A 27,199-nucleotide genomic window follows, 5' to 3' on the forward strand; every position below is an offset into this window, starting at 1 on the left:
CTCAACATCAGTGATGACAGTCACTCTCCAGACACGTGTCCTAAAGCCCCCCCCCCCCCCTCCCTCTCTCTCTCTCTCTCTCTCTCTCTCTCTCTCTCTCTCTCTCTCTCTCTCTCTGTGTACTCTCTCTCTGTCTGTACCTCTCTCTCTCTCTCTGTACCTCTCTCTCTCTCTCTCTCTCTCTCTCTCTCTCTCTCTCTCTCTCTCTGTACCTCTCTATATCTCTGTCTGTACCTCTCTCTCTATGTCTGTACCCCCCCTTTCTCTCTGTGTACCTCTCTCTCTGTCTGTCTGTACCTCTCTCTCTCTCTCTCACTCTCTCTCTCTGTATCTCTCTCTCTCTCTGTCTGTACCTCTCTCTCACTGTCTGTACCCCCTCTCTGTCTGTACCCCCCCTCTCTCTCTGTCTGTACCTCTCTCACTGTCTGTCTGTACCTCTCTCTCTCTGTCTGTACCTCTCTCTCTCTCTCTCTCTCTCTCTGTGTCTGTACCTCTCTCTCTCTGTCGGTCTGTACCTCTCTCTCTCTCTGTATGTACCTCTCTCTCTGTCTGTACCTCCCTCTCTCTCTCTGTACTCTCTCTCTCCGTCTGTATCTCTCTTTCTCTCTATCTCTCTCTCTCAACAATTGACCATGTTTTTCATCACTCTTTCTTGGAGGTCAGAGAATACCTCTGGATGTTCAGTGTGTGAGAGACTGAAGAAGGGGGGGTTACCTGATTGGTGAAATGTGGTCGGAGAATAGGCATGAAACTGTCCATTTCTTATCGTCTTCACACTCAGCCGCCAGGAGTTTTTCTGTGGTCACTCACAGGGTATGCGGTCAGGAAAAACTCCAGGGCCTACACATACCATCAGACTACGTGGCAGAGACTAATGGATGCCCTCGCTGATCTTCTGTCCTGGACAGACACTAACTCACAGACACACACACACACACTACTGTTGAGTCTATCCTGTCAATCTCAGTTTCGCCAGCCAGAGAAGTTTCCAGTGACGCCCTGAGCTAGGACATAAATGTTGAGGAAACCATATGTGTGTAAAACAGGCAGATATTTCTTTTTAGATGAGCCGGTCCTTTAAGGGCTACAGCGAATCACCTGGCCCCCACACGGTACAACACTCCTCTGATCCAATAGGAGAGGGTTGCTACTGTCTCTCATGCAAAGAAGGGGAAGAAGACAGCTGGACTGAATATACAGAAAGGGAGGTGTGAATGGCTTCACAGCTAAATTGCGAACAGGGTCCGCCTCCTGTGCGTCCAAGGCGAACGAAAGGTTGGATCAGACTGAACTGAAACTCATGGCGAGCTTATGGAAAAACTGCCTGAATGAATCTGCAAGTCAGCAAATGACGACGGCAAAATGATTCAAATTAAGGACGAACGGCAGGTGTATGAAATTCTCCTAACACTAGCCGTGACACAGAAATCCCTTGTTCAAATGTCCATATCCCGACCCTGGAATCTCATTCACTCGCTTTTGAACATAGACTTCTACTATACAGGTATAACGATACATGAAAGAAGAGCAACTGCATGACCTCTCGTTGATGGAAGAGGCAGATGGCACTTGTAGAGGAGACAGAAACACATTTGATGTAAACCCTTGTCTTTAGCCTTTCTTAACCTCTTGAAACTCTAGGGGCGCTATATCATTTTTGGATAAAAAGACGTGCCCGTTTTAAGCGCAATATTTTGTCACAAAAAGATGCTCGACTATGCATATAATTGGTAGCTTTGGAAAGAAAACACTCTGACGTTTCCAGAACTGCAAAGATATTTTCTGTGCGTGCCCTAGAACGTGAGCTACAGGCAAAACCAAGATGAAACGGCATCCAGGAAATGAGCAGGATTTTTGAGGCCCCGTTTTCCATTGTCTCCTTATATGGCTGTGAATGCGAGAGGAATGAGTCTGCCCTTTCTGTCGTTTCCCCAAGGTGTCTGCAGCATTGTGACGTATTTGTAGGCAGATCATTGGAAGATTGACCATAAGAGACCACATTTACCAGATGTCCGCCGGTGTCCTGCGCCGAAATTGGTGCGCAAACCTCAGCTGCAAGTATTTTTCCATGGAATTCAGAGAAGAAAGCATGCTTCCACGAACGATATATCAATGAAGAGATATGTGAAAAAACACCTTGAGGATCGATTTCAAACAACGTTTGCCATGTTTCGGTCGATATTATGGAGTTAATTCGTAAAAAGTTTGACGTTGTTGGTGACTGAATTTTCGGTTAGTTTCAGTAGCCAAATGTGATGTACAAAACGGAGCGATTTCTCCTACACAAAGATGCTTTCAGGAAAAACTGAACATTTGCTATGTAACTGAGAGTCTCCTCATTGAAAACATCCGAAGCTCTTCAAAGGTAAATGATTTTATTTATTTGGTTATCTGGTTTTTGTGAAAATGTTGCGTGCTAAATGCTACTCAAAATGCTAAGCTAGCTTAGCATACACTTACACAAATTAGTGAATAGCGATGGTTCAAAAGCATATTTTGAAAATCTGAGATGACAGTGTTGTTAAGAAAAGGCTAAGCTTTAGAGCAGGTGCATTATTTTCATTTTATTTGCGATTTTCAGAAATCGTTAACGTTACATTATGCTAATGAGCTTGAGGCTATAACTGTATACAGGTTTTTTTCATAGCCAAACGTGAACAAAACGGAGCGATTTGTCCTACACAAATAATATTTTTTTGAAAAACTGAACATTTGCTATCTAACTGAGAGTCTCCTCATTGAAAACATCTGAAGTTCTTCAAAGGTAAATGTTATTTTCTTGTTTTTGTGAAAATGTTGCTGGCTGAATGTTATGTTAGCAATCAATACTCTTACACAAATGCTTGTTTAGCTATGGTTGAAAAGCATATTTTGAAAATCTGAGATGACAGTGTTGTTAACAAAAGTCTAAGCTTGAGAGCAAGATATCATTTGCGATTTTCATGAATAGTTAACGTTGCGTTATGCTAATGAGCTTGAGGCTATAAATAGAATCCCGGATCCGGGATTGCGCGACGCAACAGGTTAATGTGTGTGTATACGGGTAGCATAGGGGCAACTCTCCTAATATAACCGCGTGGCTCAGTTGGGGCTCATTTCATAGAGCATGGCACACGGCACCAGGGTTGAAAATATGAAAACGGATGCACTCTCTATTGTAAGTCGCTAAAATGTAATAGTGATCTCATTCTGTCAATGTCCCGCCCCCCCTTCATTCTCCCAATGGGAGATTAACATTCCAGAGAGTTGACTTCCTAGTGCTGTCGAGCCCTCCGGCAGAGTTTATGAACCACGTTGCGCATTACAGTCAAAATATGTGATATTGGTTTTAAAAACATCTGATAAATGATGGGTTCTTCTGGGGATTTTGTACATGAGAGAGAGAGAGAGAGAGAGAGAGAGAGAGAGAGAGAGAGAGAGAGAGAGAGAGAGAGAGAGAGAGAGAGAGAGAGAGAGAGAGAGAGAGAGAGAGAGAGAGAGAGAGAGAGAGAGAGAGAGAGAGAGAGAGAGAGAGAGACTTTCGCAAGACTAAATTAAGGACTGGAGAGGTTCTGAGATACTTCAAAGGTTCTCTAACACACATAGTCTTCAGTCACTGGACACACACACAGGCACACACATTGACACCTTCACATATATATTTTTTGGAGGGCTCTTGGGGCCTGAACAGCCAAATAGTGTGGATGGAAATGGCAATGAAATGCAACATGGGTAATGAATGGGGAGTACCTGTCACGCCCTGACCATAGAGAGCTTTTTATTCTCTATGTTGGTTAGGTCCGGGTGTGACTAGGGTGGGTCGTCTAGGTAATTATATTTCTATGTTGGCCTGTTATGGTTCCCAATCAGAGGCATCTGTTTATCGTTGTCTCTGATTGGGGATCATATTTAGGTAGCCATTCCCCCTTTGTGCTTTGTGGAATCTTGACTTTGTATAGTTGCCTGTGAGCACTATAGCAGCTTCACGTTTGATTTAGGAATTTATTGTTTTGTTTTGCTGTGAGTTTCACCTAGTAATAAAAAGATGTGGACGCACATGTGGACGTACATCACGCTGCGCTTTGGTCCAGTTATTATGACGATTGTGACAGAACCTGGCAGGCCATGAAGTGTGACGACTTTCTGAGCTTCATTAGTGGAATAGATAGAGATACCGAATACAGTCTGTAAAAGGTGGTGCTTTGAATGTTCCTGTATCTAGTGGGGTTAAAGTTTAAATCATTCCCACATCTATAAGAGAGAGGGGAGAGAGAGAGATTTGAAATTTGAAATTTATTTGAGGGGAGGGGGGGTGAAGGGATACAGACAAGTTAGGGGAGGAGAAATAGAAAGGATGGCAGGGAAAGGAATAGGAAGTAGGCACATTTGGGCAGTCTTGATACAACGTTTAGAACAGAAATGCAATGGTTCATTGGATCAGTCTAAAACATTGCACATACGCCACTACACCACTAAATTGCAGCTGGGCTGGAATAATACATTATGGTCTTTCTCTTGCATTTCAAAGATGACGGTACAAAAAAATACTTTCTTTGTATTATCTTTTACCAGATCTATTGTGTTATATTGTGTTATATACCTTTCGCATTTCCACAAACTTCAAAGTGTTTCCTTTGAAATGATACCAAGAATAAGCATATCCTTACTTCAGGCAGAAAGATTAGGGTGTGTCATTTTAGGCGAAAATAGAAGAAGAAAAAAGGCCGGATCCTTAAGAGGTTTTAAGACAGTGGCTAAATTAGTCAGAATTGGTGTTTTGGCCTGATTTTCTGCTGCAGATGTGAATAGCTCATGCAAAGCACGAAAAAAACAGTCAGGTAAAAACATTAGGAGAAGAAAAGTGGAGGGACTATCCATAAAATTCTCTCCCCTCTCTCTCTCTCTCTCTCTCTCCCCCTCTCTCCATCTCCTCTTTTTTTCTTCTCTCTGCAATTTTTATTATATCTTTTTTTGAAATCTACTCCTCTTATTATGCACAGCATTAGAGCAGACTAACAGTAGGTTGCCAGCCCCTGTCTGTTTGGCGCAGTATTTTGGCCATGACAGGGTAATAGCAGGAGAACAGATATCTGCCAACATGGCAAACCGGGTTCCAACACATGGCAACCCCGAGGCAAATCCATTGGATGATGAAGTCAAAGACAGAGAAACTAAGCGGAGGAAAAGAAAGCATGGTCGTTTTAGAGCCAGAGGCTACTGTTATTGTAGCTGCCTTTGTGGGACCTACTTTCTGTTCTCTCTGTGTGTTATGAAAATGAGTTATAAGCTGACTGATCGACACATTCCTACATGCTACACACACATGCACACCAGTGGAGGCTCCTCAGAAGAGGAAGGGGAGGACCACCTCCTCAGTGATTAATTATTTTTATTTTTATAGTGAAACATTAAAAAGTTATGCTTTTAAAATAAAATGACCATAAATATATTCACGTCACCAAATAATTGATTAAAACACAGTGTTTTGCAATGAAGTTCTACAGAAGCCTCAACAGCATTGTAGAGTAGCACCATGGTGTAGCCGGAGGACAGCTAGTTTCCTCCCTCCTCTGGGTACATTGACTTCAATGCAAAACCTAGGAGCTTGTGGTTCTCACCCCCTTCCATAGACTTACACAGTAATTATGACAACTTCCAGAGGACGTCCTCCAAGCTATCAGAACTCTTGCAGCATGAACTGGCATGTTGTCCACCCACTCAAAGGATCAGAGAATGAGTCTAGTGCTGAAAGCATAAGCTACAGTTAGCTAGCACTGCAGTGCATAACATGTTGTGAGTAGTTGACTCAAAGAGAGAGAAAGACACATTTGTTTCTTCAAAAATGAAAGAGAAGCAAGAGATATTCCATTGTATTTTCATATTTTAATTTTACCTTTATTTAACCAGGCAAGTCAGTTAAGAACACATTCTTATTTTCAATGACGGCCTGGGAACAGTGGGTTAACTGCCTGTTCAGGGGAAGAATGACAGATTTGTACCTTGTCAGCTCAGGGGTTTGAACTCACAACCTTCTGGTTACTAGTCCAACGCTCTAACCACTAGGCTACCCTGCCGCCCCAAGATAGTGAATGCAGCTAGGTAGTTTAGCCTATTCAAACACCCGGCTCGAGCAGAGAGGGATGCTATGTTTGGTATTTAGTATAGGTATTTGTTAGGATCCCCATTAGCTGTTTTGAAAGCAGCTATTCATCAGCTACTCATCCTGGGGTCCATACAAAACATGAAACATGACATAATACAGAACATTAATAGACGAGAACAGCTCAAGGACAGAACTACATCAATTTAAAAATCCAGGCTGTGTCACAACTGGCCGTGATTGGGAGTCCAATAGGGCGGCGCACAATCGTCCCAGCATCGTTCGGGTTTGCCCGGGTAGGCCGTCATTGTAAATAAGAATTTGTTCTTAACTGACTTGTCGAGTTAAATAAAGGTTTCAAAAAATGGCACACGGAGCCTACATATCGATACATACACACAAGCTATCTAGGTCAAATAGGGGAGAAGCGTTGTGAGGTGATGCTTTATCTGTTTTTTGAAACCAGGTTTGCTGTTCACTTGAGCAACATGAGATGGGAGATCCAAGCAAAAACGGCTCTGTATAATATGGTACATTTTCTTGATTTTTTTTCTGATCTTGAGGACTGTGAAAAGACCCCCATGTCAGGTGAGGTAAATGTGTGTCAAAGCTGTGTGTAAGTTGACTATGCAAACAATTTGGAATTTTCAACACATTAATGTTTCTTATAAAAAGAAGAAGTGATGCAGTCAGTCTCTCCACAACTCTTAGCCAAGGGAGACTGGCATGCATAGTATTTGTATTAGCCCTCTGAGAACAATGAAGAGCAAGACGTGCCGCTCTGTTCTGGGCCGGCTACAGCTTAACCAGGTTTTTCCTTGCAGCACTCGACCACACGACTGGACAATAATCAAGATAAGACAAAACTAGAGCCTGCTTTGTGGAGTGCGGTGTCATAAAAGCAGAGCATCTCTTTATTACGGACAGAACTCTCCCCATCTTCACAACCATTGACTCTATATGTTTTGACCATGACAGTTTACAATCTAAGGTAACGCCAAGTAAGTCTCCTCAACTTGTTCAACAGCCACACCATTTATTATCAGATTCAAATGAAGTCTAGAACTTAGGGAATGATTTGCATCAAATACAATGCTCTTAGTTTAATAGATGTTCAGGACCAGTTTATTTCTGGTTACCCATTCCAAAACAGATTGTAACTCCTTGTTAAGGGTTTCAGTGACTTCATTAGCTGTGGTTGCTGATGCGTATATAGTTGAATCATCAGCATACATAGACACACATGATCCTGCTTTGTTTAATTCCAGTGGCAGGTCACTGGTAAAAATAGAAAATAGTAGAAGGCCTAGAGAGCTGCCCTGCGGTACAACACACTTTACATGTTTGAGAATAGAGAAGCTTCCATTAAAGAAAACCCTCTCAGTTCAATTAGATACAGTAGATAGCTCTGAATCCATGTTAGAGGTTGAAAAGCCATAACACATACGTTTTCTCAATAACAGGTTATGATCAATAATGTCAAAGGCAGCTCCCACAAGACAATACAGCTCCCACAATCTTCTTATTATCAATTTCTTTCAACCAATCATCAAACATTTCTGTCAGTGCAGTACATGTTGAGTGCCCTTCTCTATAAGTCTGTTGTTAATTTGTTTATGGAGAAATAGCATTGTATTTGGTCAAACACCATTTTATTCCAACCGTTTGCTAAGAGCTGGCAGCAAGCTGATAGGTCTGCTGTTAGAACCAGTAAAGGCTGCTTTACCACTCTTGGCTTCCCTCCAGGCCTGAGGACAAAGACTTTCCTTGAGGATCAGATTAAAGATATGAAAGAAAGGGAGTTGCTATAGAGTCAGCTACCATCCTCAGTAGCTTTCCATCTAAGTTGTCAATGCCAGGAGGTTTGTCATTATTGATCAATAACAACAATTCTTCCACCTCTCCAACACTAACTTTACAAAATTCTAACTTGCAATGCATTTCTTTCATTATCTGTTTTTTTTATGCACGAGAACAATGGCTCACTGTTCGTTGTTGGCATTTCCTGCCTAAGGTTGCCCACTGTGCCAATGAAGTAATCATTAAAATAATTGGCAACATCAAATGATTTCGTGATGAATAAGCCATCTGATTTGATGAAAGATGGAGTTGAATATGTCTTTCTGCCCATAATTTCATTTAAAGTACTCCAAAGTCCCCCCCCCATCATTCTTTATATCATTGATATTGGCTTCATAATGCAGTTTCTTCTTCTTTTGGTTGACTTTATTCACATAATTTCTCAATTTGCAGTAAGTCAGCCAGTCAGATGTGCGGCCAAACTTATTATCCACTATTATCCACTTATTTACCCCATCTCTTTCAACCATACAGTGTTTCAATTCCTCATGAATCCATGGAGCCTCAGCAGTTCTAACACTCAGTTTCTTAACAGGTGCATGTTTACAACTGAAGAACAATTTCATAGATTCATCAAGTGCAGCATTTGGAGGCTCCTCATTAATCACATCAGACCAACACATATTTTGAACATTATCCACATAAGAGTCACAGCATAATATTTTGAACATTATCCACATAAGAGTCACAGCATAATATTTTGTATGAACTCTTATACACTATTTTAGGCCCAGCTTTCAGAACTTTGGCTTCCTGGATGTAGCCACTATATTGTGATCACTGCATCCAATGGGTACGGACACAGCTTTAGAACAAAGTTCTACAGTATTAGTAAAAATGTGATCAATACATGTGGATGATCTGGTTTCTGTAGTGTTTGTAAACACCCTGGTAGGGTGATTAATAACCTGAACCAGATTACAGGCACTGGTTAGAGTGAGAAGCCTCCTCTTGAGCAGACAGCTTGATGAAAACCAGTTAATATTCAGGTCCCCAAAAAAGTAGACCTCTCTGTTTACATCACATACACTATCAAGCATTTCACACATATTAGTGTTAAAAGCACCCCCCAAACCACATCGACAGGACAGTAATGGAGAGGGTAGTAAGTTTTAAGTTCCTCGGCTTACACATCACGGACAAACTGAATTGGTCCACCCACACAGACAGCGTGGTGACGAAGGTGCAGCAGCGCCTCTTCAACCTCAGGAGACTGAAGAAATTTGGTTGTCACCAAAAGCACTCACAAACTTTTACAGATGCACAATCGAGAGCATCCTGTAGGGCTGTATCACCGCCTGGTACGGCAACTGCTCTGCCCACAACCGTAAGGCTCTCCAGAGGATAGTGAGGTCTGCACAACGCATCACCGGGGGCAAACTACCTGCCTCCAGGAAACCTACACCACCCGATGTCACAGGAAGGCCATAAAGATCCTCAAGAACAACAACCATCTGAACCACTGCCTGTTCACCCCGCTATCATCCAGAAGGAAAGGTCAGTACAGGTGCATCAAAGCAGCGACCGAGAGGCTGAAAAACAGCTTCTATCTCAAGGCCATCAGACTGTTAAACAGTCACCACTAACATTGAGTGGCTGCTGCCAACATACTGACTCAACTCCAGCCACTTTAATAATGGAAAAATTGATTTAAAAATGTATCACTAGCCACTTTAAACAATGCCACTTTTATATGTTTACATACCCTCATTACTCATCTCATATGTATATACTGTACTCTATACCATCTACTGAATCTTGCCTATGCCGTTCTGTACCATCACTCATTCATGTATTTTTATGTACATATTCTTCATCCCTTTACACTTGTGTGTATAAGGTAGTTGTTGTGAAATTGTTAGGTTAGATTACTCGTTGGTTAATACTGCATTGTCGGAACAAGAAGCACAAGCATTTCGCTACACTCACATTAACATCTGCTAACTATGTGTACGTGACAAATAACATTTGATTTGATTTGATTTGAAATATCTAATATACTGTATGAATGGTATCTGATTTTAGCAAGTTATTGATCTCATTAACCTCCTGAGTGTAGGGGGCAGTATTTTGATGTTTGGATGAAAAACATACCCAAATGAAACTGCCTATTCCTCAAGCCCAGAACTTAGAATATGCGTATAATTGTCAGATTAGGATAGAAAACACTCTAAAGTTTCCAAAACTGTCAAAATATTTTCTATGAGTGTAACAGAACTGATATTGCAGGCGAAAATCTGAGGGAAATCCAACCAAGAAGAGCTGTTTTTCATGAAACCTCTCTGTTCCATTGCATGCCTTCCCTGCATTTAAAGGGATATCAACCAGATTCCTTTCTCTATGGTTTCCACATGGTGTGAACAGTCTTTAGATATAGTTTCAAGCTTTTATTCTGAAAAATGAGCAAGAACGATTACATCGCGTCAGTGGATGGCTTGGTGCCAGCAGAGTTTTGCATGTGCAACAGCTTGGAACAGACATTTTCTTTCTCTCTCCTATTGAAAAAGGATTGTTTCCGGTCCCGGGTTGGAGCGAGCGGTCGCATCTACACTTCGGTCCGCAGGTAGTATAACTTTTCATTACATTTCATTATAGTACAACGGTTTGATTTGTCTAATCTTAGCAATTTCTTCTTAGCTAGCTACATAGCCGTCTTTGTATCAAAGATAATTGCGTAATTATCGTATTTCGTCGTCCTAACGTAGTCTACACTGCTTTCTGCCCAGCAGCTAGCTAACGTCCACTAGCACAGCAGCTAGCTAACGTCCACTAGCACTGTAGAAACTATTACACTCAACGACTCGATTAGTGTAGTGTTAGCTAGCTACATAGTTGTCTTTGCTGTCTTCGTATCCAAGGTAATTGTGTAGTATAGAGTGTGTAGACTTAGAGTGATTATCTTAATTTACCGAGGTTAGCTAGCCAGCTATTTGTCGTCCTTAACGTAGGAGTCACTGCTAACTAGCTAGCCAACAGCTAGCCAACGTCTTCCGAATTGAACTTCAACAACCCGGTCAACATTCCGCCTCGCTCCACAGGTAGTATCACATTTTCATTTCACTTCATTACAGTACAACGGTTTGATTTGTTTGATCGTAGCTAGCTAGCTACATAGCCGTCTTTGTATCTATGACAATTGTGTAGTCTGGAGCGATTTTCTAGGTTAGCTAGCCAGCTATTGTCGTTCTTTTAACGTAGCGTTACGTAATCAACACTGCTAGCTAGCCAGCTAGCCCCCGAATAGCAGCACTGTAGAAACTATTACACTCGACGGAACGACTTGATTAGTGTAGTGTCAACAACGTAGCCACTGCCAGCTAGCCTACTCCAGCAGTACTGTATCATTTCAATCATTTTAGTCAATAAGATTCTTGCTACGTTTTAACGTTCTGAACATTCGATAAGTGTAGTCTACTTGTCATTCCAATCTCCTTTGCATTAGCGTAGCCTCTTCTGTAGCCTGTCAACTATGTGTCTATCTATCCCTGTTCTCTCCTCTCTGCACAGACCATACAAACGCTCCACACCGCGTGGCCGCGGCCACCCTAATCTGGTGGTCCCAGCGCGCACGACCCACGTGGAGTTCCAGGTCTCCGGTAGCCTGATCTGGAACTGCCGATCTGCGGCCAACAAGGCAGAGTTCATCTCAGCCTATGCCTCCCTCCAGTCCCTCGACTTCTTGGCACTGACGGAAACATGGATCACCACAGACAACACTGCTACTCCTACTGCTCTCTCTTCGTCCGCCCACGTGTTCTCGCACACCCGAGAGCTTCTGGTCAGCGGGGTGGTGGCACCGGGATCCTCATCTCTCCCAAGTGGTCATTCTCTCTTTCTCCCCTTACCCATCTGTCTATCGCCTCCTTTGAATTCCATGCTGTCACAGTTACCAGCCCTTTCAAGCTTAACATCCTTATCATTTATCGCCCTCCAGGTTCCCTCGGAGAGTTCATCAATGAGCTTGATGCCTTGATAAGCTCCTTTCCTGAGGACGGCTCACCTCTCACAGTCCTGGGCGACTTTAACCTCCCCACGTCTACCTTTGACTCATTCCTCTCTGCCTCCTTCTTTCCACTCCTCTCCTCTTTTGACCTCACCCTCTCACCTTCCCCCCTACTCACAAGGCAGGCAATACGCTCGACCTCATCTTTACTAGATGCTGTTCTTCCACTAACCTCATTGCAACTCCCCTCCAAGTCTCCGACCACTACCTTGTATCCTTTTCCCTCTCGCTCTCATCCAACACTTCCCACACTGCCCCTACTCGGATGGTATCGCGCCGTCCCAACCTTCGCTCTCTCTCCCCCGCTACTCTCTCCTCTTCCATCCTATCATCTCTTCCCTCTGCTCATACCTTCTCCAACCTATCTCCTGATTCTGCCTCCTCAACCCTCCTCTCTTCCCTTTCTGCATCCTTTGACTCTCTATGTCCCCTATCCTCCAGGCCGGCTCGGTCCTCCCCTCCCGCTCCGTGGCTCGACGACTCATTGCGAGCTCACAGAACAGTGCTCCGGGCAGCCGAGCGGAAATGGAGGAAAACTCGCCTCCCTGCGGACCTGGCATCCTTTCACTCCCTCCTCTCTACATTTTCCTCCTCTGTCTCTGCTGCTAAAGCCACTTTCTTCCACTCTAAATTCCAAGCATCTGCCTCTAACCCTAGGAAGCTCTTTGCCACCTTCTCCTCCCTCCTGAATCCTCCCCCCCTCCTCCCTCTCTGCAGATGACTTCGTCAACCATTTTGAAAAGAAGGTCGACGACATCCGATCCTCGTTTGCTAAGTCAAACGACACCGCTGGTTCTGCTCACACTGCCCTACCCTGTGCTCTGACCTCTTTCTCCCCTCTCTCTCCAGATGAAATCTCGCTTCTTGTGACGGCCGGCCGCCCAACAACCTGCCCGCTTGACCCTATCCCCTCCTCTCTTCTCCAGACCATTTCCGGAGACCTTCTCCCTTACCTCACCTCGCTCATCAACTCATCCCTGAAGAGCTACGTCCCTTCCGTCTTCAAGAGAGCGAGAGTTGCACCCCTTCTGAAAAAACCTACACTCGATCCCTCCGATGTCAACAACTACAGACCAGTATCCCTTCTTTCTTTTCTCTCCAAAACTCTTGAACGTGCCGTCCTTGGCCAGCTCTCCCGCTATCTCTCTCAGAATGACCTTCTTGATCCAAATCAGTCAGGTTTCAAGACTAGTCATTCAACTGAGACTGCTCTTCTCTGTATCACGGAGGCGCTCCGCACTGCTAAAGCTAACTCTCTCTCCCCTGCTCTCATCCTTCTAGACCTATCGGCTGCCTTCGACACTGTGAACCATCAGATCCTCCTCTCCACCCTCTCCGAGTTGGGCATCCCCGGTGCGGCCCACGCTTGGATTGCGTCCTACCTGACAGGTCGCTCCTACCAGGTGGCGTGGCGAGAATCTGTCTCCTCGCCACGCGCTCTCACCACTGGTGTCCCCCAGGGCTCTGTTCTAGGCCCTCTCCTATTCTCGCTATACACCAAGTCACTTGGCTCTGTCATAACCTCACATGGTCTCTCCTATCATTGCTATGCAGACGACACACAATTAATCTTCTCCTTTCCCCCTTCTGATGACCAGGTGGCGAATCGCATCTCTGCATGTCTGGCAGACATATCAGTGTGGATGACGGATCACCACCTCAAGCTGAACCTCGGCAAGACGGAGCTGCTCTTCCTCCCGGGGAAGGACTGCCCGTTCCATGATCTCGCCATCACGGTTGACAACTCCATTGTTTCCTCCTCCCAGAGCGCTAAGAACCTTGGCGTGATCCTGGACAACACCCTGTCGTTCTCAACTAACATCAAGGCGGTGGCCCGTTCCTGTAGGTTCATGCTCTACAACATCCGCAGAGTACGCCCCTGCCTCACACAGGAAGCGGCGCAGGTCCTAATCCATGCACTTGTCATCTCCCGTCTGGATTACTGCAACTCGCTGTTGGCTGGGCTCCCTGCCTGTGCCATTAAACCCCTACAACTCATCCAGAACGCCGCAGCCCGTCTGGTGTTCAACCTTCCCAAGTTCTCTCACGTCACCCCGCTCCTCCGCTCTCTCCACTGGCTTCCAGTTGAAGCTCGCATCCGCTACAAGACCATGGTGCTTGCCTACGGAGCTGTGAGGGGAACAGCACCGCAGTACCTCCAGGCTCTGATCAGGCCCTACACCCAAACAAGGGCACTGCGTTCATCCACCTCTGGCCTGCTCGCCTCCCTACCACTGAGGAAGTACAGTTCCCGCTCAGCCCAGTCAAAACTGTTCGCTGCTCTGGCCCCCCAATGGTGGAACAAACTCCCTCACGACGCCAGGACAGCGGAGTCAATCACCACCTTCCGGAGACACCTGAAACCCCACCTCTTCAAGGAATACCTAGGATAGGATAAAGCAATCCTTCTCACCCCCCCCCCTTAAATGATTTAGATGCACTATGGTAAAGTGGCTGTTCCACTGATGTCAGAAGGTGAATTCTCCAATTTGTAAGTCGCTCTGGATAAGAGCGTCTGCTAAATGACTTAAATGTAATGTAAATGTAAAAAGCTACGGTCCGGTTGAAATATTATCGATTATTCATTGTAAAAACAACCTGTGGATTGATTATAAAAAACGTTTGACATGTTTCTACGAACTTTACGGATACTATTTGGAATTTTCGTCTGCCCCGTTGTGACCGCTCGAGCCTGTGGATTTCTGAACAAAACGCGTCAACCAAATGGAGGTATTTTAGAAATAAAAATCATCTTTATCGAACAAAAGGAACATTCATTGTGTAACTGGGAGTCTCGTGAGTGCAAACATCCGAAGATCATCAAAGGTAAGTGATTCATTTTATCGCTTTTCTGACTTTTGTGACCAATCTACTTTGCTGCTAGCTGTTTCTAATGTTTTGTCTGCTGAGAGAGATGTCCTAACATAAACGCTTGGATAGCTTTTGCTGTAAAGCTTTTTTGAAATCTGACACGCCAGATGGATTAACAACAAGCTAAGTTGTGTTTTTCTATATTGCACTTGTGATTTCATGAAAATTAAATATTTTAGTAATTTAATTTGAATTTGGCGCTCTGCAATTCAGTGGATGTTGACGAAAATGATCCCGCTAACGGGATGGGTGTGCCAAGAAGTTAACCTTATTTTTTAACCTTATACTAATATGGACTATTTTAGTATACTTATAGTATACTCATAGTATACTTATACTAATATGGACTATTTTCATCTCTTTTCTGGGTAGCTTATCAGAGATAGACATAATATGGAAAAGAGTAAACAAAGCTAGAAAATAAATATACATTCACCAGACCATTAATCAGTTGATGTGTGTAAGTGTGTGTGTGCAGCGGGGTTGAAACTACAAACCCATAGGCTTGGCTCCCTCATCCCTTCCAGTCTTTTAGGAGGGAGGGTGGACAATGAGCCTGTCAAATTAGATGTAGTAGATTTAAGCAATGTCACCACACGCTTTCATGGCTGCAAGTTCTTTCCTCTTCTTGCACACAGCTTCCGGATAGTCCTCATTGAGGAAGATATACATTCGTGTTGGCTCTTTCCAGAACAGCTACCTTGTCCTTGAACCTCAGGAACTTGACCACTAATCGGCCTTGGTCACCTGGTCCGGTGGTGGGTTTTCCAGTTCTGTGGACGTGCCCCACCTCAATCTTCCTGTGGTCCATCTTCAGTTTCTCCGAGATTATTTCCCTCACTTTGTCCTCATAACCCGTCCAGGTCTCATGTGGATATTCTGCAATTCCGTTCATAGCCATGTTGTTCCGCCTCGATTGCCCCTCGAAATAATCTGATTTCTCTGTCATTGTTATTATGGATTCACATATAGAACTGATGTCCTCTCTCAATGACTTACACATTGCTGTCATCTTGCCGTTCTCCTGTTTAAACTCATTGAGCTGACCCTGGGATAACTGCAAACTGTTCTTCAGGTCCCGGACATATTTGGTCAGGTTATCCATTATTTTATTAGTTGACTCCACCAGTATTTGGATGAAACACTTGAAGTTATTTTCTTGTTGTTCTAACAACTGCTTGTCAAACTTTTTTGTTTGTTTAAAATATCCTTCACCTGTGATAGAGAGACACCACTGTCCTCAACGTTTCTCTCAGTGGCTTTGGTGTTTGTCATGGTAGCAACATAGCAGTTCCAGACAGGGCAGGTCACAGGGAAGATTGAAAACAACAAACAGCAGGGATCTAGACAGCCACAAGTCCTGGGCAATCCGAGGTCCCAGCCACAATGGCCAACCGCATTTTATTATTATATTACTGTCACCGGTACACTCTGGTGGAACTGCTAAACTGTTTGCTGCTGACTGTACACTGTACACTGTACCACATGATTGTTGCAGGTTTACTAATGTGTTAGTTCTAGTAGCTAGTAGACTATGAAGTTAATATGTGACTCATTTAAGGAAACTAGGCGTATGTCGTACAGGAGAGGTACAGTATTTGAATGTAAATATGTATTTTTTTAATCAAAATGCATTTTTGGGCAAAAGGACTTCTTGAACATGTGAACTTTTATGTGCCTTAATAATAAACTTGCATGCCATCTGTAAATACGGATACAATTGTTAAATTACAAGCCTAGTTGATTTAGCCATGGAAAAAGTCAGGAACCTTCCCGCTCGCCATGATTGCCTGAGATAATGGATGGGCTGGACATGCCGAGAGATTAGTTCAGATTGGTCAGCCATGTAGCATACTTCTGTCTATAACATGAGCTGTTCTGTATGTGTAGGTAATATTTCCTACCTCAGATTTTTTGAAAATACCCTTAAGAACTGCAAAAGTGTTGCTACTGCTCTCCACTTTCTAGAGGATGATCGTGCCATGGTGACTTTCTCTGACTCTGAAAATGAATCAGACAATGAGGAAATGCCTGATTTAATCTCTCTAGGCTCGATGGGACGCTACCATCCCACCTGACCAACATCCAATGAAAGTGAAGGATGCCAAATTCAAACTACAGAATTGTAAATATTTAACATTCTTGAAAATGCACATGCAATATGTCAAAATAAAGCTTAACTTCATGTTAATCCAGCCATGGTGTCAGATTTCAAAAAGGCTTTACGGTGAAAGCAAACCATGTATTTATCTGAGGACAGCACCCCATCAAACAAACACAAACAATCATATTTCATCCCGCCAGACGTGACACAAAACTCAGAAATAACAATATAATTTATGCCTTACCTTTGAAGAACTTCTTCTGTTGGCACTCCAATATGTTCCATAAACATCACAAATGGTCCTTTTGTTCGACTAATTCCGTCGTTATATCTCCAAAATGTCCATTATTTGGTACGTTTGATTCAGAAAACACCGGTTCCAACTCGCTCAACATGACTACAAAATATCTAATAAGTTACTTGTAATCTTTGTCCAAACATTTCTAACAACTTTCCTAATACAACTTTAGGTATTTTTTCATGTAAATTACTGATAAAATTTAAAGACGGGACGAACTGCTTTCAATAGCGGATAAAAACAAATTGGAGCGAGCTTTCAGGTCGCTCGCCCCAATCACAACAGTACACTAGACTCGACCCTCGTTCTGAACAACCCTACTTCTTCATTACACAAAGGAAAAACATTAACCAATTTCTAAAGACTGTTGACATCCAGTGGAAGCAATAGGAACTGCAAGCAAGTACCTTAGAAATCTAGATCCACATAGAAACCCATTGAAAACACTGTCACCTCAAAAAAGTACATTTCCTGGATGGTTTGTCCTCGGGGTTTCGCCTGCCAAAAATGTTCTGTTATACTCTCAGACATCATTCAAACAGTTTTAGAAACTTCAGAGTGTTTTCTATCCAAATACTAATACTAAGAATGCACTACTAAAAATACTAAGAATGCAATACTAATAATATGCATATCCTAGCTTCTGGGCCTGAGTAGCAGGCAGTTTACTTTGGGCACGCTTTTCATCCGGACGTGAAAATACCGCCCCCTAGCCTAGAGAGGTTAAGTAAAAACATTTTCATTGAACCAGGCATTATAGAGTCTTCTGAAACGGAGATCAACAGTGTTGTTGTCACGGAAGAAGTTATTTGAGTTTTTAAATCAGTGGAATGCCTGGTGGAAGTAGAGTATGATAGCTAAGGAGATGGAGAAATTCTGGCGTTTGATTGCAAATATGCAGAGGGCTTTGAAAAGAGAACACAGAAGGCTGTTGTATAAAACACCTGTCACTGGATTACATCTTCAAGCTAAGTGCAGCTATGACATCAATGACAGAGAGGGAATCTAGCTAGCTACATTTTCAGATATTATACGTTTCTAATTTTGTCAGAAAGTTGTGTAGCAGGCTCAAGGGTGTGGGGTTTCCACGTCACCAAGTTCAATAACAAAACATGCACCAGTAGCACAAATAGAATGCAAATGGGGAGTTTTTTAGGGATTTTGGTACACTGGGGAAGAGGGGGAAATTCACCAATCATCTCACTGTCCACAAGCCGTTCTCGTTGTCCGTTCTGTTTTCCAGGGGTAATCCTCACACTCGGGTCCTCATCCAATCCGGTCTGGTACACATGGGCAGTAGTTCGACAGTCCAGGTCACGACAGGTAATCTCACAGATATTGCTCTCTCTTCTCCCACTCTTCACAACACAGTTGTCTCTCTCCTACTCTGCCCCTTTGTGCAGGCTGCTTCCTCCTTTATCCACAAGCATACCTTGGCTTATCGATCCACAGCCTTGCCTCGTTGGGGCAGGAAGTCCATATAAGGCTTGGGGGTGGAGCCAGCGGGCTGCAAGATATCTCCCCTCAATAACCACTCCCCTCACCTCTCCGTGCCGTCTGCCTCAGTTGTTTTCATTTCAAGTTAAAGTGTACTGTTAGCTTGCTAGCTAACTTTAGCTGGCTGGCTCGCTAGATAACGTTACGTGTATGATGTGTAGTAATATTATTTGTATCTCTAGCTAGCTAACATTGATCCTAGTTTGTTAGCTTTCGCTACCTGCAGATTCATGCATGTTGGCTAGCTATGAAAGTTAGTTTGTATTGCTAGTATGGGTTGGGATTATTTCCGCGTTAAAAACAACTGGGAACTTAGTACTGGGAACTCGGAAATCTCCAACTTCCGACTTCAGTGCATTTAAGACAACTGAGCTCCGACTGGGAAAATTAGTATTATGGTGACAACGATGTAAGCTGTGCGTAGAGTTTTTTTAACATTAGACAAAAGTAGAGACTCCCTCATCTTAAACGGCTTCGACCGCCACTGAAACACACACACACAAGCAAACACACATGGAATGGAAAACAGCTAAACTTATTATAAACTAAACTGACTTGAAAATATAGTAAATCTTGAACCACCATAATTGAGATGAGATGATGTCCTTAACAAACCCCACGGTCCTTACATCTACTGTCAGTGTGCAATAATAACAATTTATCTCCATATGCACATCTACACTCCCTCTATATCCATCCGACTCATCGCTCTCTCAGCCCTCTGCACATTTTGAGAGAGCCCGATGAAGAGCCCTGTCGACCCGGACAGAAAAATCTACCAGAAAAAAATCCATCTCTCATCCCTCACTATCATCCCTCTATCTCCTCCCTCTGGACAGTCATCTTAAAATGTAGAGAAATATCCTGAAGAACAGCACTGTCGTTCTCTACACTGGACCAGGAAAAGCCTTCTCTCTCTCAGTAATGGATCCCAGCTTTCTGCAGTACTCAGAAACAGCCAGACCGGCCAATGGAATGATATATGGCTTTGTTATTACATCCATTATCAATTACACACACACACACACACACACACACACACACCTTACCAAACACTTTGCTAGGCTAACTGTATAGCGTGACAACCTGATGCCCTTGCAGATTACCGTTAGCGAGGGCATATTTAACAATGCTATATGGTGTTAAAGATTTTTTTTAAATAATGGAAAACATTATTCAGCAGTACTTTTTCCAAAAGAGGGATTAGCTAAATTTACCCTCGTCCCAAATCTGTTTGTGCTGTCTTGGCAACGACAGTAGGACTTGCTGAAGTAGCAGTATAAAAGAGCAGCAGAGATAAAAGATGATATATCATAGAAGGTCTATTTTCCAACATCTCAAGTGCATCCTAAATGGCTCCCTGTGCTCTATATAGTGCTCCCGACTCCCCATAGGGCTCGGGTCAAAAGTAGTGCACTACGTAGGGAATAGGTTGCCATTTGGGACACAGTCCTCCTCTCTCAGACAAGGGTTAGTCATACTCAGACAGACTGTAAACGTCAATGTGAATTAGTAAGGTGCCATCTGGTCCTGTAGACATCTGTAGACATCTGCTGAGATCTCTGTCTGTCTCACCTTCACATGCCTCGCTACTGCTATTGCTCATTGATAGTTCAAAACCTATGGCATGTATACCACCTATGGAGAAAGAAAACGCACTGCACATCTGCTGCCTGCCTGCTTGACCAATCTTTTCATCTCACCCTCACATGCAACAGTATGAACACTACTGTAAGTCACTCTGGATAAGAGTGTCTGCTAAATTACTACAATACACATGTAATTGCACATCAGTACCATTACACAGACAGTGGCACGGTTCAAAACCTTTCGGTCATGAGAGGCTCCGAGGGCCCCGGGCTTCAGTATGGAAAAGGTATTTACATTGGTACTCGAATGGGCGCATACATGCACGCTCGCATACACACACTCACTTACTGTAATGTATTTTATAAGAAATCTTTCCTCTGCTGACGCCTGGAGCTGACAGGACAGGACAGTATGTCTACTGTGATGGGGGTCACCTTGGGGTCATGATAAGGGCTGCACCAAATGATTGATGTATTATAATAATTTATTATGCTTATGTTGTATTAATAGAAGGGGAAGGGCTATAAGACCCTCCCCACTACATGTATAGGTTCCTGGACCACAGATTAGTAATATATGCATTATAAGGTTAAATACTGTTCCACAGTTATTTTCTAGTCTCTGCACCTTATAAGAAATGTTCTGAGCACATGTGTGAGCCATTGCAGTCAAAACAGGGTGTCTGTGAGAAAGCGCCTCAAGGCTAAAAGAGACACATAGACACAGACCCCTGCAGGGGAGTAAATAGATAAGTGACAAGCCAGACATACCACTGTAAGCCACACGGGAATGGAAAATTAAGGCTGAGCCCTTAGAAAACCCTGGACTATTGTTTTCTCCTGCAAGTCTGTATAACTGTATATGCATGGGCTTGGTCTCATGAGTAGAAGGTGTTGACGTAGGCAGTTACATCACTAGGGGTTGACTGCAAGTATATTAAAGCAACTTTGACCTGTTTTATTTTGCAGAACTTCCACAAGCGTGCTGTGTTTCTGTTGTCAACTTCCATCTGCAATTGCATTAATAAAGGTTTGATTGATATACTTAAAGAATATATTGTCTGATTGCTGATTTCACCAATAAGCCAATGATTGACAAGGAACAAAGAACCTACCCCAACAACTGTATGGAACCCAGTGTCAATGTGGACCTGTATCTTGCTTCTGTGGAGCTTCCTGTTTAGTAGGACTTCATCCTGGCCGGCTTTAGAGCAACAGCTACACCATCCTACTAATTTCCAGTGTTATAATTGATAACAATAATACCCACTCTGAGACACTCTGTCTCCCAATTCCAAATGTGCAAACCACTGCATTTAACCACGGCACGGCAAGGTGACTGGGACCATCTACAAACAGACCAACTATGACCTCTGTAAGGCAAACAAAGTGGCAAAACGTCAGTATAGAGACAAAGTGGAGTCGCAATTCAATGGCTCAGACACAAGACACGTGGCAGGAACTCCAAACAATTACGGGTTATAAATTGAAAGTCAACCACGACGCCTCGCTTCCGGACAAGTTAAACACCATCTTCGCCCTCTTCAAGGAAAACAACACAGAGCCGCTGATGTGGGCCCACACTTCTCATGAGGACTGTATGTTCCCGATCTCCGTGGCTGACTTGAGTAAGACATTTGAGCGTGTTAACCCTCGCAAGGCTGCCGGCCCAGGCAGCATCCCATGCCGCGTCCTCAGAGCATGCGCAGACCAGCTGGCCGGAGTGTTTACAGACACATTCAATCTGTCACTATTCCAGTCTGTTGTCCCCACATGCTTCAAGATGTCCACAATCATTCCTGTGCCCAAGGAAGTGAAGGTAACTGATCTAAATGACGATTGTCCCGTAGCACTCACTTCAGTAATAATGAAGTGCTTTGAGAGGCTAGTTAAGGATCATATCACTTCCATCTTACCTGACATCCTAGACCCACTACAGTTTGCATACCGCCCCAAAAGATCCACAGATGACACATTGCCCTATCCCACTTGGACAAGAGGAATAGCTATGTAAGAATGCTGTTCATTGACTACAGCTCAGCCTTCAACACCATGGTGCCCTCCAAGATCATCACTAAGCTCAGTGCCCTGAGTCTGAACCTATGCCTGTGCAACTGGGTCCTGGAATTCCGGACAGGCCGACCCCAACTGGTGAAGGTAGGGAACTAACACCTCTGCCACTATGATCCTCAACACGGAGTCCCCACAGGGTGCGTGCTCAGCCCCCTCCTTTACTCTCTCTTCACCCATGACTGCGTGGCCATGCACGTCTCCAACTCAATCATCAAGTTTGCAGACAACACAACAGTGGTAGGCCTGATTACCAACAACGACGAGACAGCCTACAGGGAGGAGGCGAGTGCCTTGGCGGAACAGTGCCAGGAAAATATCCTCTCCATCAACTTCCAACAAAACGAAGGAGCTGATCGTCGACTCCAGGAGACAGCAGAGAGAGCACGCCCCCATCCACAGAGAAGCAGTTGAGAGGGTCAAAAGCTTCAAGTTCACTGACGACTTCAAATTGTCCCTTCACACAGATAGTGTAGTGAAGAAAGTGCAACAGCTAAAGGCTGAAGAAATTTGGCTTGGGCCCCTAAGACCCTCACAAACTGCAGGTGCACCATTGAGAGCATCCTGTCGGGCTGTATCAACCGCAGAGCTTTCTAGAAGGTGGTGCGATCAGCCCAATGCAATATCGAGGGCACACTGCCTGCCCTCCAAGACATCAACAGCACCTGGTGTCACAGGATGTCCAAGAAGATCATCAAGGACCCCAGCCACCCCCTGCACCTTGGAGGCAGCTACACTATAGATGTAGGATCTTTTGACGCTGATCGTTTTTCTGCACAGCAGGAAATGCAAAAATGTAGTGTATTCGAGGTTTAAAAAGGCTAATATTTTCTAGATTTCCAAAAACTAAAAATGTATCAACCCGGGAAAAAAAATGTCCATATAATTATTCACATTTCCTGTTCCTGCAGGATTATTTTCCTGCTGTAGCAAACTGACTCAAATTAAGATTGTACATCTGTTTGTACAATACATAGTATTTTACCCACTTTATATGTACAGTGCATTCGGAAGGTATTCAGACCCCTTGACTTTTTCCTCATTTTGTTTTACGTTACAGCGTTATTCTAAAATGAATTACATAAAAACATGTTCCTCATCAATCTACACACAATACTCTATCATGACAAAGTGAAAACATTTTTTTATGCTAATGTATTACCTTATTTACATAAGTATTCAGACCTTTGCAATGAGACTCAAAATTGAGCTCAGGTGCATCCTGTTTCCATTGATCATTCTTGAGATGTTTCTACAACTTGATTTGAGTCCACCTGTGGTAAATTCAATTGACTGGACATTATTTGGAAAGGCACACACCTGTCTATATAAGGTCCCACAGTTGACAGTGCATGTCAGAGCAAAAACCAAGCAATGAGGTCAAAGACATTGTCTGTAGAGCTCCGAGACAGGATTGTGTCAAGACACAGATCTGGGGAAGGGTACCAAAACATTTATGCAGCATTGAAATTCACCAAGAACACAGTGACCTCCATCATTCTTAAATGGAAGAGGTTTGGAACCACTAAGACCCTTCCTAGAGCTGGCCACCTGGCCAAACTGAGCAATCGGGGGAGAAGGGCCCTGGTCAGGAAGGTGACCAAGAACCTGGTGGTTAGTCTGACAAAGCTCCAGAGTTCCTCTTTGGAGATGGGAGAACCTTTCAGAAGGACAACCATCTCTGCAGCACTCCACCAATCAGGCCTTTATGGTAGAATGGCCGGACGGAAGCCACTCCTCAGTAAAAGGCACATGACAGCCCTCTTGGAGTTTGCCAAAAGTCACCTAAAGGACTCTGACCATGATAAAGAAGGTTCACCGGTCTGATGAAACCAAGATTGAACTCCTTGGCCTGAATGCCATGTGTCACGTCCGGAGGAAACCTGGCACCATCCCTACGGTGAAGCATGGTGGTGGCAGCATCATGATGTGGGGATGTTTTTCAGAGGCAGGGACACTAGTCAGGATCGACTCTCTGAATGTCCTTGAGTGGCCCGCCCGGACTTGAACCTGATCGAACATCTCTGGAGAGACCTAAAAATAACTGTGCAGCTACACTCCCCATCCAACCTGACAGAGCTTGAGAGGATCTGTGGAGAAGAATGGGAGAAACTACCCAAATACAGGTGTGCTAAGCTTGTAGTGTCATACCCAAGAAGACTCAAGGCTGTAATCACTGCCAAAGTTGCTTCAAAAAGTACTGAGCAAAGGGTCTGAATACTTATGTAAATGTGATATTTCCGTTTTTATTTTTATTAATTTGCAAAAATTTCTAAAAACCTGCTTCTGTTTTCTCATTATGGGGTATTGTGTGAAGATTGATGAGGGAAAAAAACAACAATTTCATCAATTTTAGAATAAGGCTGTAATGTAACAAAAAAATGTGGAAAAGTTCCAGGGGTCTGAATACTTTCCGAAAGCCCTGTATATATTGGATTCTTGACATAGCTCACTATAATATACACTGAATGAACAAAACATGAGAAACACCTGATCTTTCCATAACATTGGTTGACCAGGTGAACCCAGGTGAAAGCTATGATCCCTTCTTGATGTCACCTGTTAAATCCACTTCAATCAGTGATGTCGAATTTGAGATGGATACACACCCACAACCCACATACATGCAAATCTGGTATAGACACACACACACACACACACACGCACACACGCACACACGCACACACGCACACACACACATAAGAATCCAGGTTACACACACTGACACGCATACGCACACGCATCGACACTCACCGCAGCCCGTTGGAAGGCTCCTTTGGTATAGGTCCCTCCTCCTCTGTAGGTGATAGCAGGGATCTCTTGGTTAAACAGAGAACACTTGTGCTGGTGTGATTTCGGCGCCTTGACGTGATCCACCCGGGTCACCACGTGGGTCTTGGATGAGAACGTAACCAGGGCGACCCTCGTGTCCTCCGGGGCCACGGGGAAGTCCGAGAGGAGCTTCCGTACGAAGCGCAGCTCGCTCAGGAAGTTGTTGGCCCCCACGCTGGAAGACTCGTCCACCAGGAACACCAGGTCCAGACGTGCGCTCTTCTCCCGGAGCGTGCGCACATTCTTCTTGAAGGCTTGGCCCAGGCGCTCCACCTTGGACTCTGCGCTCTCAGAAAGGGTGAGGTTGAGGGCCGGAGAGGCTGGGGGTCCGGAGCCGTAGCGGAGGGAGCTGAGATGGTGTAGCTGTTGCTCCGAAGCCGGCCAGGTTGAAGTCCTACTAACCAGGAAGCTCCATAGAAGCAAGATGTAGTTCCACATAGACACTGGGTTCCTTACAGTAGACATACTGTCCTGTCCTGTCAGCTCCAGGTGTCAGCAGAGGTAAGGGTTCTTATAAAACACTTTGAAACAGGATGTCCAGTAGTGACGACGACAAGTATTTGATGATGGTGTTTTCCTACGTTCCCATTTGTCTCCAGCCACACTGCAACATGGATACCAGGCAAGGCAGAATTTTTCCACGAGGATTTCTCCAAAAGCACTTCCAAAAAAGAGAATAGCACCAGTGATGATGATGAAATAGTTGTCCTGTGGCCCCGTCTGTCTGTCTGTCTCTCCTCTTCTCTGTTGGAGTCCTGATCTGGTCTTTCTATTAGCGAGGGAGGGCGCTGACTGGAGAGGGCGTGTGGCTGAGCAGTTACAGTGAAATGTCTGTCTGTCCCGCTAGGAGAAGCTACAGCTGATCCCTTCTCTCTCTGTCTCTCTCTTAGTTTCTTGCCCTCAGGCTCCTGTGTGTGTGATGCTCCAGCACCCAATCAGGTTTCAAATGGCCCTCTCCCCCCCTCTCCCAAAATCATTAAAAAAAAATAATGAAAAAAGTTCAGCGCAAGAGGGAGAAAGACACGGAGAGAGAAGGAGAGAGATACAGTGGGAAAAGGGGCAGGGGCAGTTACAGCCGTGAAGTACATTTTATATTTTCTCCTCCTCTCTTCTTCTCTGCTCTTGCTCTTGCTCTCCCTCCCTCTCTCTGTCTCTCTCCCCACCCCTCTCTCTCTCTTTCTTTCTCTTTCCCCTCTCTCTGTCACTCTCTCTCCTCTCTCCCCCCCTCTCCCCTCTCTCTCTCTCTCTCTCTCTCTCTCTCTCTCTCTCTCTTTCTTTCTCTCTCTCTCTCTCTCTCTCTCTCTCCCCTCTCTCTATGTCACTCTCTCTCTCCTCTCTCTCTCTTCTCTCTCAGTCTCTAATTTTCTCTCTCCTCGCTCCTCTCTCTTTCTCTCTCTCTCTCGCTCTCTAACTAGGATTGTTATGTCAGTGGAGCGTCTTGCCTGTCAGCATGTCAACATTCCCAAAGAAAACATCAGCACCAGGCGGCTGTGATCAAGTCCATATGTCTGGCAGGAGGACGCCCCTGACACTCTCTCTCTCACACACACAAACACAGACACAGTCACACCATCTCACACAGCAGACATCAGCAGAACCGACTGAATTAGAAATACTGAGGGAGGGAGGAGGGAGGGAGGGAGGGAGGGAGGGAGGGAGGGAGGGAGGGAGGGGGAGGGAGGGAGGGAGGGAGGGAGGGAGGGAGGGAGGGAGGGAGGGGAGGGAGGGAGGGAGGGAGGGGGAGGGAGGGAGGGGTAAAAATGTACATAGACAATGTTTACTAGATAAAGATAAAGAGTGGATCAGTTAGAGAGATATAAGAAGAGATAGATGAGGGCATCGGATCAGAGATACGGTGTACTCTGGAATCGGTGCTTCATCAAATCCTCATGCCCGTTGTAGCCATCACTTCCTCTCCTCCCTCTCCCCCCTTCTCAAGAAGGTTCTTGTTCAGGGACAGACAATATCAGGAGGAAAATTGGATGTTGTGGAACTG

The 27,199-nt window shown here is 44.4% G+C and overlaps 1 protein-coding gene across 4 annotated transcripts in view; it reads right to left on the bottom strand.

Annotated features, from left to right (window-relative positions):
* Nucleotides 1–25,668, bottom strand: part of svep1 (sushi, von Willebrand factor type A, EGF and pentraxin domain containing 1) — a 144,971-nt gene extending 119,303 nt beyond the window's left edge. For all 4 annotated transcript variants that reach the window (XM_064940347.1, XM_064940345.1, XM_064940346.1 and 1 more), the window contains exon 1: nt 25,126–25,668. In XM_064940347.1, the coding sequence (XP_064796419.1) occupies nt 25,126–25,668 (543 nt within the window). The remainder of the gene's footprint in view (nt 1–25,125) is intronic.
* Between the last annotated feature and the right edge of the window lie 1,531 nt (nt 25,669–27,199).

Source organism: Oncorhynchus masou, chromosome 27 (assembly GCF_036934945.1).
Source record: "Oncorhynchus masou masou isolate Uvic2021 chromosome 27, UVic_Omas_1.1, whole genome shotgun sequence".
In the NCBI taxonomy this organism is placed as follows: domain Eukaryota; kingdom Metazoa; phylum Chordata; class Actinopteri; order Salmoniformes; family Salmonidae; genus Oncorhynchus; species Oncorhynchus masou.